This window comes from Sander lucioperca, chromosome 23 (genome assembly GCF_008315115.2).
Source record: "Sander lucioperca isolate FBNREF2018 chromosome 23, SLUC_FBN_1.2, whole genome shotgun sequence".
In the NCBI taxonomy this organism is placed as follows: Eukaryota; Metazoa; Chordata; class Actinopteri; order Perciformes; family Percidae; genus Sander; species Sander lucioperca.
In genome coordinates this window covers 13,216,054-13,230,761 of record NC_050195.1, presented here as the reverse complement: position 1 = coordinate 13,230,761, position 14,708 = coordinate 13,216,054, and the positions used below count along the sequence as shown (strand labels likewise).

The 14,708-nt window shown below is 43.3% G+C and overlaps 1 protein-coding gene across 1 annotated transcript in view; it reads left to right on the top strand.

Moving 5' to 3' along the window:
- The window catches only part of LOC116048947 (microtubule-associated protein 4), a 155,312-nt gene that overhangs the window by 81,110 nt on the left and 59,494 nt on the right, over positions 1–14,708 (top strand). The window contains 4 exon segments of the mRNA XM_035998263.1: positions 1,155–1,268; positions 2,710–2,796; positions 7,010–7,198; positions 13,175–14,545. Of these exon segments, the coding sequence (XP_035854156.1) occupies positions 1,155–1,268; positions 2,710–2,796; positions 7,010–7,198; positions 13,175–14,545 (1,761 nt within the window).

Genomic DNA, 14,708 nt, shown 5'->3' with positions numbered 1-14,708 from the left:
AATATGAGACCATAAGGACAAGTGCTGCAGCACTAGTGTTTTTGAATCAATCAGTGACCCTGCCGACGGAGTGTTTTCTGCGCCCTGTCGAGACAGACAATGCACACCCTACCATGGCCCCTGTGTGTGTCTGATATATGGAAGCGGTTGTGACTTTGGGTGGCGTCCTGTCTGTTCGCCTCACTGTCACCCTCTGTGAACACTGCTGGGAGAGGAATGCCATTGGTGCCTCCCTCTTTCTCTCCTCTGCCCTCCCCTCCCTCTCTCCTTCCCTGTTACTATTCATTTTTTTTCTTTTCCTCCCTTTCATCCCTCTCTTATTTCCCCTTTCCATTTCTCATTCTTTGAATCCTCTTTCCTGCTTTTCTCTCCTTCCTTGCTGTCTTTCCATTCCACCCTTCATCTTCCTCTCTGACCCTCCACCTGCCTTTCCCTCGCGGCATGTTTTCTTCTTCTTCTCCTTCCATTTTTACTTCAACTCCCAAACAGCCACATTAAATCTGCTAGTTTGGGTTCTGGCCTATGCGGTCCAATCAGGACCCCTGGTTGTAGACTGGAACAAGAGTTGAAGGGTGACTACCACAGTGGAGAGAGAGAAGGCTTGGGCTATGGGAAGTCGAGGAGTGCAAGGGGAGGTGCTAGCTGGCAGGGTCTGGGACCTGAACCAGACAGACAGTGAAACGTCACACCAAACCCAGACTCCCCGACCGTGATCGCATTCTTGTGTGTGTGTGTGTGTGTGTGTGTGTGTGTGTGTGTGTGTGTGTGTGTGTGTGTGTGTGTGTGTGTGTATCTTTGTGTGGCGATTGCATGTGTGTGTGACTGGGGGTTCACAGTGGTAGTAGCTCAGAGCCAGCTGAGGCTGCAGTGGAGACAGACAGAGACAGAGGCTCTGAGCACTGAGCAGCACATAGAAAATCACTTAATGTTGAGTTGTATGGGACTGGGATATCTTCTTTTGGGAGAAAAATTGGCAGGTGAGATAGAGTCCACTATATAGAAATGTTTGTTTTGTAAATGCCTATGTATGAGTCATTTTGGATTTGTGCTCAGCGGAGTGTGATTGCCTCATCTCATTAAATTACAGTTGTACAGTAGCGTATCATCAGAGAAGAGGGGGAACTGATGTTCGATGATCCATGTTGTCACTGCAGGTTGTAAGCTGACAGCGGGGGGACAGACATCACTGTTGCGCCCAGAGCCACAGGGAGAGGTGCGGACACGCTCACTTGACCAGCAGCAGGCCTTGGCTACAGACTTCATATCAGGTATGGAGGTCAAGTACATAAGTCCAAAGTGAAACTTCCAAATTGAAAATTGATGAATGAAATAAATTAAACATGTTTGAAAAAAACTATTTTTTCCATGGATAGTGCAGCACTAGTTTATTTTGGTGTCACTTTTTTTAGTTCTTAACAGGCCATTTTAAAGTCCACCTCCTTTCAAAGATGTGTTTTTCTTATGTTAATGTTCCCTAAAATGTCTGTTCAGACTGTCTGTTCAGACTATACTGACTTGTATGTGTGCAAAGTTTGTCACTACAGAGGTGTTTTCACATTCCTCTACTGCGGGGGGGGGGTCTCTGTGCAGAAATTTGAGATTCAAACGTACCCCGGGTAAGCTTGAGTCTGGGTCTGACTGACGCCGGGTTCAGACACGACGCCGAAACTTTAGTTGCAGACCGCAAGCTCGCGGAGCTCGGCAAGTGGGGCATCCGCCATCGGAGCCACCCGACCGAGCCTGCTCGCGGGGCTTGGCGAGACCGCCATCCTGCCGCCACCTGTCTGATTCCAGCATGTAGGCTATGGCTGAATCACTTCAATGTTTCTAGCCATCTTAACGTTAACCAGATACTAGAATGTAGTCACTGAATGAGTCTCACACCTGCCTTGTTTAGTTCGGTTGAATCGAACCCTGGAGCGTTTAGGCCCTTGCTGTGGTTCACTTGCGCAGGTGTGAACATAGCTATCACACTTGGGTGTGGAGCGAGTATAAACGAACTCTGGTAAGCTTCGGTACAGTTCGTTTGTGGTGAGATTGTCATCCGACCCAACTACGAGGTGTACTCCAAGTGTGAGCTAAACGGCTCCTGTAGTCAGGTGTGCTTTGCATTCTGCGATGCGGCAGAGCACGCAAACTGTAGCAGCTTGCTGTTGCATCTCCGTGGTCAAACAAGCCAAGTTTGAGACAGATAGGCACAGGCCGAGCAGAGCGAAGTCTCGCCGAGCAGACGCAGTAACTTCGCTTTTAATTATTAACTAGCTTGACCGTATTAAATTATCCAGGACACAGGACCTTCTTCCTGTATTTACTTTGTTGCTCCCAGACACATCTGACCAATAAGTATAGTGAACGTTCTTGTGTGGTTTGTAGTGATGCATTTTGGTTAGCTCGAATATTTCACTGTGTGAAAAGAAACCGAACCAAGCGGAAAACCCTACAAGTTTACAAACACATCAACTGATTTAGACCAGAGCAAACAAACTATAGGTGGGAAATGCCCTCAGCATAGCGCGAGATGTGGCGGTGGTCGAGGCCAGATCCAGAATTTCTCTTTGAGGGTCATAAGTTTGTCCTCTATTTCAGTTTTTTCGCTCAAGTTGACTTAATACAACTACTTCTTCCTCCACACTTTTTCTCTGTCGTCCCTCCTGCCCTTCCCTTTCCTGTTAACCATGACACCCTTTTTTTTACCTTCCCTCTTGCCAGCTTCCATGGCAGGTTATTCAGATCCTCTGGGCTCTCAGACCAGCCCTGCCCAAATGATGGATCCTGGCCAGATGGAAGCTTTTTCAGGTATACTGCCACACTGCATTAGTACTGATGCTGGAACTACTACTATGATGATAGGAGCACTACTAATAATAATAACACAATTTCATTTATAGTGGATTTTTCCAACATTAAGTTGACAGGTGCTTCACACACCTGAGCTAAAAATATCATTTGAAAGTTTTAGATGGCAATAGTCATACATTAATCTTATCCACGCACACAACTCAATATTTGGCCATTATTTTTCACCACTAAAACTAAGTGGTAGCACTAGCTTGCATCATTAGCAGCAGTTAGTTTGAATTAGAGTGCTGAGTGGTATTAACAGTGGTGTCACATGTTTGCTTTTAACTGAACTGGCAATGCAAATGTTTTCTTCTCCATCAAGTGCCATTACAGAAACAGAGTGTGACACCATCATTCCATCATGGTGCTTTTTTGTTGAAACACCTGTTGCCCATCTAATGCCTGTTTCAGTCTTCCGATAAAAATATATAATATATTAGTTTTAGTCACAAAATGCATTACGTATACAAAGTCATTACGTTTGTTTTTAGACACTGACGACAGTCTACATATAGTTACGTCAGTGACTTTCCCTAGAAAATATGGTTGTCAATCTCAAACTGAATATAGCCAGACACTTACTTGACATTATCTTAACCTTACTGCATATACTTTACTTAACTTAAATATTGTTCACTGTCTATTAACTCTGCCTAACATGCAAAAATAGTATTTGCATTAGTTAATGTAGTTTGACCGTCTACATTCATCCTGTCCTCATTCCTACCAATAGCATATAGCAGAACACCAAAGATCTCCAACTTGAAGTAACACATTAATAACTTCACTTCCATAGTTCTTGATAATGTTACATTAACATAAGGCCCGTATTTGTGATTTGTCCCAGCTGTTGTGTTGCCATGTTTGCATTGTGTTGTTATTAGTGGAATTGCCGATGACTTTAGTCCATAAATTGATTATTTTGTCATGGCAAGAACAGGTAGCTAGCTAACATTACTGAGGGTTCCCCCTACCATTATAAGGCTTAGGCACAGCAAACAAGCCGTTTTGGGCACCACCTAACTGACTTTTCTCAGATCTAATGATTGCAGTTGGTCCCCAGTGAACTTCTTTAGCAAGTTTGTCTTTAAAGGGGTGATAGAATGATTATATAGGGTATTCCACATTGTTCCTTAAGGTCTCCTAATAGGGTATGTAACATTGGTTGGGCTGAAAATGGCCCGGGTGCTATTCTGTGGGCCCTAATGCAACCCTGTGTTTTGGCCCTATTTGGAACGAGAGTTGCCGGTGCTGCCTGGGTTGCTGCCTTGCCGCCCGGCCTGTCCTTTCACAGACCCCGGATAGTATATTTACAGTTTGAATTAAAGTCACGGCATGTATATCACAGCTACCCTAAGGTCTTACAAAGCTAAGACTTTTGTCCAATTTCAATTTAATGCATTTTTGTGAATTTCAGAGGTCTCGTTAGGAGGAGGCTAGCTAGCTCTCATTGATAGACCTCCATCCAGCTCACCGCGGGCTCTATCAGTGAGACTCGCGGACGAGACGCGTTTATTTCCCAGATCGTTTGTTTAAATAAATCAACACATTATAATTACACACATTTTATAAGATTAACTGGAACCTGTGGTAAGAGATTGCAGGCGTAACAAGCTTGCTGACCGCGCTCTCACTCACACACAGCGGCCATTTAGCAGGAAGAGGGGAGCTGCAGGCCCCAGAGCTCTGTCAGAGCAGCGGCGTTTGGTAGTCCAGTAACCCGGAAACGGTGACTTTGCGCGGGTATGGAGCGCCGCGGGCTGCCGACCGTGACTGAGATCCATCTAGCTCACAGCGGGCTGGGGTCTGTGAAGGAGGACAGGCCGGGCTGCGAGGCAGCAACCCAGGCAGCACCGGCCGCTGTCACGTTAGCCTGCGGAGCTCCTGAACTGCGACACACCGTCGGACAAAATTTGTATTAGCCATCAATTTTCGTAAAACGGCACATATTGACCTCTATAGTTGATTTCTCACATAAAAAAGTCTCAAAAGTGAATTTAGTGATGAAATAACAGACGAACAATGTATAAAATTTCTGAGATCTGCGCGACCTAGATTCACAAGACAAACTGGTCCCAGATCAGTCAGTGGCCTATGTAAATTTTGGGGCGTTACAAAGAAAGAAGGTAGAGCCAAATAAGGTAGGAGTTGAGGAGTTGACGTTAACTTTTAGCTTTGTTGAGATTCGCCCATTTTCAGAGGCAGTTTCAAATTGTGAGATTTGCAGAGGAAAGAGGTATCAATGGGATTTTGAGGTCCTATGTATGTCCTATTTACCCTCCAAACTGTCGTTATTCAACTATGACAAGGTAAACTCGGTTTTGCATTCTATCACCCCTTTAAGCTTTTTGAGTGTTATTTCTTTATTATCTGCTTTAGCTTTTCCAGTGTTTTAGACAGCGATATGGTAATATTAATGGTCCAAAATTATGTGAAATTGCATATTTATTTATTGAAAAATGTCACATTTTCTTGAGGGAGGTACCCTAAACCCCATGCCAAATACGTGCACCTGAGTCCTCCACAAACCTAGGGAAAACACTGTTACTGGCAGTGATATTGACATTGACTTTGACTTTTAGTGCAACAGGCCTAGTACATACACAGCTAAATCTCTTCTGTAGAGGACATCTTTTTTGGCAGAAGAGGGTCTTGTTTAACCTACCAAAGGCATGTGTCTGTTTCTTAAAGGTCAACTTTTAGAATTGTGAAGGAACAGCAACCCAGTTATGCAAGCAGCTCGACCTTCACTGAGATTGAATTCTTCTTGTCTCTCTACAGTATGTCTCAGAGAGACAACAGTCTGTTAAACTGGGAAGCTACAATTTGGAATTTTTAACAGTAAGAAAAGGTGTTCCACTGGGCTCAATCATAGGTCCAGTTCTTTTCACCTAATATAGTCATATATATATCATCAATAATATAATTTCATCAATAATATAATTTCATCTTTGGTAAACTGTCGTGCCTATTTGTGCGCGAAATGACAGTGCTGTATTTTGTTGCTGATTCTGTTGATCTAGCAATTGAAAACTTACAGCGTTCCTTTAATATTCTGCAAGAAGCTCTTAGAGACCTGAGACTTGTACTAAATGTTGATAAAACGTTTATTCTATTTTCCAGAGCCAGAGCTATAGATTATTCTAACCTTAATATTTCCACTATGAACGGATTTATGATTGAGTGAGTCACAGAAAAAAAAAAAAAAAATTTCACATTGATAATCTTGTGTGCCGACTCAGCAGTTTCCATGTCTGTCTTGAACTATGGTGATGTGATTTATAGACATGCATCATCTTCAACTCTTAAATCTCTGGACTCGGTCTATCACTCCGCCTTGAGATTCATAACCGGTCATGCCTTTGGTACACATCATTGTATTTTATATGAGTATTGGGTGGTCTTCCCTCCAAGAAAGATGTGAAACTCACTGGTATCTCTTTATCTATAAGGCTCTTGTTGGAAAAGTGACATCTTACAGACCTTATCAGACTCACTCTGCTGACTGGCTTCTACTTCATGTTCCACGAGCTCGCTCTGAACTTGGAAAAACTCCTGGAACAAATTACAGTACAAAAATCAACTCACTTGTGCCTTTTGGAAAATCTGGTTTTAAACCTGCTAACTTGTACTTGCTTCACATAATTGAATTTATTTTGCATCTGTTCCCATTATCCTAATTTACTTACCAAATCATTTTTCCAATTCAGAAATTGTTATTGGCTTTCAATCTTTCTTAGGATGGTTTATTCTTTTCTGTGTTTTGTTTTTGTCTTTGTAATTTGACTCAATGTCATTGCAAATGAGGACCATCCTTCAATGATCTCTCCAGGATAAATAAAGGTTGAAAAAAAAAAAACGTGTAAAAAATATTCTGCAATACATTTTCTGCTTTTCAAGTCATATAAGATCAACAATTACTGTGTAAACACATGAACACTTAGTTTGAAAAGCTACTACAATTAACTACTGTGCTATCACAGGCCACTAGGAACAAGATAGGTTCTCTATGGGTTGGAAAGACTATTACGTGATGTCATTGGGCTACCCTCCGTAACATGGCAAGATACTCTCCATTAAAAGACATCAACGGACCACAGTAGCATCTGTGCTAAGAGAATCCCCAACACTGACCCTATATATCTGTGTTTCTGCCTTTTATTGTCAGGTTTCTCCCAGCCTGGTGGGAGGGGGGTCAATGTGGAGTTGGGGTCTGCACCCCACTCAGCAGAGAAGATTCCAAGTATAGCAGAACCCCACCATCCCACAACCCCAGCGGGTTCAGAAGCCCCTAAAGAGCACAGCCCCATGCTGCCTGAACCTCAGACTCCTCGCAGCCCTCTGGATCTGTCATCAGGTAAAAAACTAAAAAAACTCATGTACCAAAGTGTTAATTGCTAGACCTCTGTAATAGCTGACACACACTGCTAATTGTTATTAAAACAACTGTAATATGACCAACTTCTGGAGCATTGTTTGCACTTTACCGTCCTTGAATCATGAGGTGGTACATTGTTCATTCCAGCATTCTCACAGCAGGGATAACTCAAAAAAGATTACTGTATAGTGTGCTGCACTGTGTGATTTGTTCCACAGAGGGGTGCAGTATACAGAGCAGCTGTCTGTCTTTGCTTTCCTATAGCTTCCTCCTAACACACACTCCAGCACCAATGTGTTGTAGACATCCAGCTCAAGGTCAATGCACATCTAATGCTGACATCTATAGGGTCCGCCATCATGCCAAGGCTTCTAGACATATACTGTGTGTGTGTGTGTGTGTGTGTGTGTGTGTGTGTGTGTGTGTGTGTGTGTGTGTGTGCACGTGCGTGTGCGTGCATATCTATCCTACAGAGAAAAGCTGTCTGTATCTCTCATGGTCCACTCTCTCTTGACCACCACCCCTCGCCCCACCCCCATAGGGCTGTTCTCCAGTTAACTGCACATCTGATCCTAGAGAGTGTGGGGTTGCAGTTGTCACCATTTCGTGGCTTGTGTCAGCTAGCAGGCCATGCTAACATCCCATGTGGGCAGAGGAACGATGCACAAAGCATCACAACAGCTGAGCACTGCTACACAGCAGGTGGTAGAACCCCCTGGGTCTCTGTACAAAATTAGAGCAGGGGGAGGAATATCAAAATGATGTCTTCATTTGTTAAATACACACCAAATAACCATGATATGTGCAAAGATTTTTAAAAGTACAGACCCCAAAACTGGAAGTTTATGGGTGTAAGGAAATTGTTGTCATCAAATAGCCAGCAGGTACTTATTAGTAGAAATCCTGGAATAAAAGGAACAATTACAAACCCGAATCACATGCACTGATGCTCAATTTCAGTTATGTCTTATTAAATGACAGTTCCTGAGGAAAACAATCTTCGCAATTTTCAGCTGAATTGGCCAAGCAGTCTCAGATATAGCCAATTTTGTGCCGGTCAAATTTGCACGCATGCACCACACGATCTTTCACGTCATGCGCAAAGCGGCACAAACAGTTACACATACTGTGTTGCCAACCTGGCAACGTTCTCGCTAGATTTAGCGACTTTTCAGTGACTTTATTTCTTAAAAGCGACTAGCAACAAATTTGGCGACTTATTGAGACCATAAGGGAAATAGCATTAATATTTTCAAATATATGATATAGTATTTCATTCCCATGCATGCTGCTCAAAATAATCGCAGTGACCAGCTCTTCTGCCAGCTGCGCAGGGTCTCTGCCCCTCCACTTGCGCCGTCAGTAGGTGTGAAGCAGGCAGGAGGACGCCGCTCAGATGTTGCATGACTAGAGCTTACATGAACTGGAATCTGTGGGGTAGTTACCCACCTGGCATGGCAGCCTAACGTCGCCAGACGCTCACCACACATCAGCTCGGTAGAGAGGGAGGAAAACATGTTTATAGGGGTGGGGGAAACCAGAGCACCCGAAGAAAACCAACGCAGATACGGGGAGAACATGCAAACACAGAAAGGCCCGGGATGACCAGGGTTCGAGCACGGTACCTTCTTGCTGTGAGGCCACAGTGCTAACCATTGGGCCACGCTGCTGCCCCTGAAAATGATTGTAAAACAATGTGGGCGTGTGTGCGTGCGTTCGGCGTGTGCGTGCGTTCAGCTTGTGCCTGCGTGAGTTCAGCGTGTGCCTGCGTGTGTGTGTGTGTGTGTGTGTGTGTGTGTGTCAACTACTAGCTCACACATGTTGACTCAACAATGCGCAACCAGCAACCCCCCTTCTTTCCCTATTACGAGATGTAGAGTGCAGATTTTGAAAAACTGAAGGGACTCTATCATGGGTCTAGATGGATTTTCTGAATCCACAATAATTACACTGAGAATAGCTCAGTCTTTAACTAGTCCTACTGGAATTAACAACTTGTTTGTCCTCCTGAATTCTGATTATTACACAAGGACAAACAGACACGTCTTAACTTAGACCTAAAAGTGCCCTGTGGAGTTTTCTTGTGAACAAATAAAAGTTGCATTTACACTCATCAAAATGCATTGTATGCAGTACATTTCCAATATCGATACCAGTATCGGTAATGCCTCCAGTACCGCCTAAATTGGATCAGGTATCGGCAAGTACGCAAGTCTACACATGCACTGATCAGATGCAGGTTTTCCCCGCAGAAAATGTGTTAGTTAAGGTGGTAGGTTTGCCAGAACAGGACAGAGAAACATATATAAATGTTCTCTGCCCGCCGTATGCCAACACTCCGGTAAGTCCACTCACCCCGTCTCTGCCCGGGCATGCCCCAGCTGGCCGCACATTTGTTGACAAACTCCGACGCACATGCGACGGTGAAATGGCGATTGTTCTCACGGACACACACGTGCGATATCAACTGGCTAGTTATCCTCCGGACAGCGACGGACCACGTCTCTTTTTCTTTCTCTCATTTCGGCCGTGTGGCGCGCGTGCCCGCTCGCAGTGTGAAGCGCGTCCGCGCTATTGTCCGAGATGCACTTGACGACCTTTTGTGCAGCGGATTTTTATTTTTTTTGACGACCTAGTTAAGGCGGTAGGGTTCCACAGCTTAGGCGGGCCGCCCGAGCTACAAAGTGCTGCGGGAAACCCTGAGATGTCACATAATTTAGCTCCCAAAAAAGATCTACTCTTTAAGTTACGTTGCTACTGTTTTTAGAGCAGCGAAGAAGAATTGATTTCCAGTTCGGTCTGTTAGCGGAGAGTGTAAGGTTAGTCAGAGCTAGCACAAAATCAGCATATTTGGCAATATTTTTCACTGCCAAGGCTTCAGTTTTGAGGGGTGGCAATAGTGTTGCCAATTTCAGTTGCATTTGCATAACTGTTTTATACTGTACTACTGTACGGTTTACAATTTTAAATGTCTTTTATATTACTAAATTGTGGCTGCACTTTTTTTAAAGGAATTGTTATTTATTCCTATATTTATATATGTTATTTGTCAGTTATGACTGACTGTCAAACCTTTCTTTAACGCATTGGTATTGGATCGGTACTCTGTATTGGCCAATACTACACAAGTTCAGGTGTCGGAGTCAGTATTGGGATGAAAGAAATGGTATTGGAACGTCTCTAGTTTGCATCCTTGTGGTGTAACCAACCTGTTACATGCGTAAAACATTAACAGACATTAACATCAATAAAACATTTGTAAAGCCTTGCTTTGAATTTAAATCCTGCATTGTTTACATCCATGTCTACCTGCTAGCAGTCTTCTCCCCTGCCTTTGTTGTTATCTTCATGTGACCTTGAACATGTACTGATTATACATTCTAAGTATCTACATAATTCTGCCCTTCACAGCAATGTAGGATAAGCACTAGTTCCTGAATCCACAAAAATATGAAATGCTACAAATGCTTTTTACACTTAACATACTCGAGCAGAGATCTTCAACAGGGGGTCCTTAGAGTTGCTGCGGGGGGGGGGGTTGTTCAATGATTTCAATTTTTTTTTTAAATATGTTTGAAAATATACATTAACATGAATCCAACATAGTATTAGTAAAGATAAGTATTTTTTTTAATGTACAATGATAGGCCTACTGGCCATAAGGTAGCCATCCACAGATACAGTTAAGTGCCACATTTTAACATTAAAACATGATGTATTTAAATAATAATACTATAACATGCCAACATTTTTTATTTTAAAAGCTTAGTATTGTATGCCCCATAAAGAGGTATGTGTAAAGGCTTTAGGACGCCCTAAACTTTATTGTAGGTCCAGTTTAATATGCAACTACATTTTATACTATAATAATATATGTAGTAAGGGATCCCTGCTCCATCTCTTTTTCAGCTAAGGGGTCCTTGGCTCAAAAAACGTTAAAGAACCCTGCACTAGAGTGTACACAGGAAGATAAGGCTGAATGGGATTTGATATAGTAAGGAGAGGGTACTTCAGCCTGTCATGATATATTGCTGTAAGTGGAGTGGAAGGTTGGAAACGAGCAGAACAACCTCATGACAATTGCCTGGAGGTATGGAGGTTTGGATCCTTGAGCATCCATGTACATACCAGCACTCTGGTTTTGGTAGTCTTATGCCGTTTGTGCAGGTCAAGGAAATGTACGGCTCATTGTCGGGCTTTAAAGTTGCCCAGCAGCTACTTTATATGCAGTACAACTGTTTGTATGGTGGATGATAGAACACTGCTTTTAAGCACAATATTGATTTGAATATTACTCATATTTTTCACCATTTGCTCAGTGTGTTTATATTTGGAAGAGCTATTAATGGCATTTTTGCAATTCATTGAATTTGTTGACATTAAAAGAAAACTCTTTTTCTGACAATTTAGAGCTATCTAATTTTGGTTTCAAAATTAATTATTATTTTTTTTTTATTTTTACAAGCAACTATTAACTACTAACTTGATTCAACCCCCCAAGTACAAGCCTTCGCTTTATCCCAGTGTGTGATAGCGTTTGATCAAAGCATCTTATGAGAATAGAAGGATATTAGCCACATTACATACCGAGTTTTTGTATTGTATAAATGTACTAACTTTGAAACTATAGAGTAACTACTGCATATGCACATACAGTGAGATGGCTTTTTGTTCACGTTTCCCAATGCCTAATGAGGTTGCAGGACTCAACATTTAAGTCATTCTGATCCATTTGGCTGATGTCTTTTTCTGACTCTCCCAATTACTGCACATACAGTATAGAGAGGAGAGTTCTGTCAGAGGTTTGTTAATATGAAATATGGCCCTCCAGAGAGTAACGGTACTGTATGGGGCCTGACAGCTGCTCCACTTTAGCTCTTCTGTATGTGTGTATAACTGAAAGCTAGAAACAAACTGGGCCAAAGTAGCTGAACAACCTTCAGTGGGCAATTTTCCCTCTACTCTACCTCTACGTTATTATACAATGTCCCAAAACCAGGCTGTTTTAGTTACAGCACAGTTGCCTGTAATTGACCTTCTTTCTAAGGGACCATTGAGCAGTATTTTGGATTTTGTGTGTCTGTCTATTTGTCCAAGTACGTGTACAATGGAACACTGTGTACTACATGTCTGCACATAAATCCACACTCACACCTGACTCTCGCTCTGTGTTTTGATTTCAAACAGAGCTCTTTTGCTGCCTTATAGTTTCAGTGTGAGCATGTGCTGTACCTCCCCTCAGGCTGCAGTGAGTCAGCCACCCAAAAGTACCACTTTTGTATATCGTTTGAACACAAACCATTATTATGTGTTGTATGTGTCTGTGTGTATGTGTATTCTCATTCCTTCAAGCATTCTTTCTCTAATTGCCACGGAGGAAAGTTTTAAGACTTGAAATTCTGGTGAAATCCAGCTTGTGGTGAACATTTATTTGGTTGATTTTAAGACCAACAAAACACACACATCTACTTGTTTGACTAAAGGGTGACAGGTTAATGAAAGAGAAAATATATTATTATTATTATTATTATTATTATTATTATATATATATATATATATATATATATATATATATATATATATATATATCCACAAGTGCACAAGTATGGCTTGGCTTTCTGGAGCATCATGCACCACTTCTGGACTTGGATTGAATTCATCCAGATGATTTTATGTTGTGTCTGATGCATTTTGGCATCTTCTCAGCCTTCGCACCATCTCAGCTAATAAAAAATAGCTATAATAGTTACTATAATTTAAAACTATTATTAAAAATATATATTTTGCAGTAAATATGTGTACACTGTTATGATCTTCTTTGTTATATTGTGTTTGCCTCTTTGTCTGATACATTCTGAAGTTATTTTCTGTTTTGAGTTATACTAAGGGAACCAATTCATATGCACATACCCATCTCCCCCAACTTTAAACTCTCCCCTCTTCACCCACAACAAGGTGCCTTAGGCGACTGCTGGCCAGACGAAGCTGGCTGCCTACCTACAGACCTCCCTTTCAGCCCCAGCGTCTCCACCGTGATCAGTCGCCATGCAGGCCATCTCCCAGTCAACCCTGACAACCCACCTGACAGTTGGCCTAGCCGCGAGAGCCCTGCCTATGCTGGAGGCGATGAAAGGGAGGGAGAAGGTTCAGACCGAAAACAGAAGAAGAAGAAGAAAAGGCGACAGAAAGACGAGGGGTCTTACGAACACCTGGAGAGCAGGGGTCACCCTGAGGTACAAACACGGGGAGAAAACACTCCCTCAACAGAGGAGTTCTACAACAGGATTGGCCCAAGGCGGGATAGAGGAGATGGTGGCTGGGAAGACAATCTTGGGAAGAGCGGAGGCCGGGGGAAGAAGGGTAAGAGCAGGAAGAAACTTCCAGAGGAGTGGGGAGTCACGGCAGAATTATTTGTCCCCTCGGCCGCAGTGACCTCTCAAATCACAGAGGAGGTGATGATGGATCTCGGGAGTTCTGGTCAGGCAAACCTGGAAGCCTCGTTAGGAGACATGGACACCAGCCAGTGCCCCTGGGAAAAGGAAGTCTACCCAGAAGAAGGCCTGGTCTCTTCCCACCTGTCTCAGGACCTGTTATCTCCAACAGATGCTTCCATCAACCCACTGGTCCTGAACAGTGAGCTGAAAGCCACAGCAGCTCCGTTCACTATGCCCTCCACCACCAACAGTGCAACACTTGGCTCCCTTCCCATGGCTCCTCGCCCTGTTGATTTATTTGACCTCCTGATGGATACTGAAAATGCAAGCTTAGGCGACAGCAGCCAGGCCTTATCACCTGGTGGTGACATGGTTGACAGCAGGATGTTTGATAACACCAGTTCTCTTCAAGAGTCTTGTGTGCAAGGCCTGTCTGAAGGAGACACCTCTGCTTTCAGCCCCGCCCAGCCAAGCCCAGGCCTCTCCCCAAAAGGCGAGGTGATAGCCTCGGCCCCACCTCTCTCACCTTCAGATGCTTCATGGATTCTGAACGACTCCAACATGAGCAGCAACAGCGAGCTATTTCAGTTCAGTGACATGAGCACTTCAGGTCATCCTTTAACCTTAGGGCTGTCCTTCGACACACCTAGCCCAGCCCCTCTCCGCTCCCCTAAAACCACAGCGCAGGAATTCCAACCCAAAGAGCACAAAGATGCCAAATTGGGCCACAAGCCACCCAAGAAGTCTCATTCTTCATCTTCCTCCTCCTCTGTAAAGAGTCCCACCTCCCCAGGATCTGGTCTTAACCCTACAGCTAAGCCCTTCTTTCCTAGCTTTGCTGATCCTATTGAAGAACCAGCCGTGGTCCCTCCAGTTACCCCCATCAGCGAAGGTTGGTTGCTGTCAGCCCTGGACAAAACAGAAGTTAATTATAGAGTAACTAAATATTATGGACGAATGGTTTATTGTCTTGTATGCTGTTTTACATCCAGCATGAGTCTTTCAGATATTTGAAACTGATTCCAAATGCGTTTTTGGGCAGGGTTGATTGATTG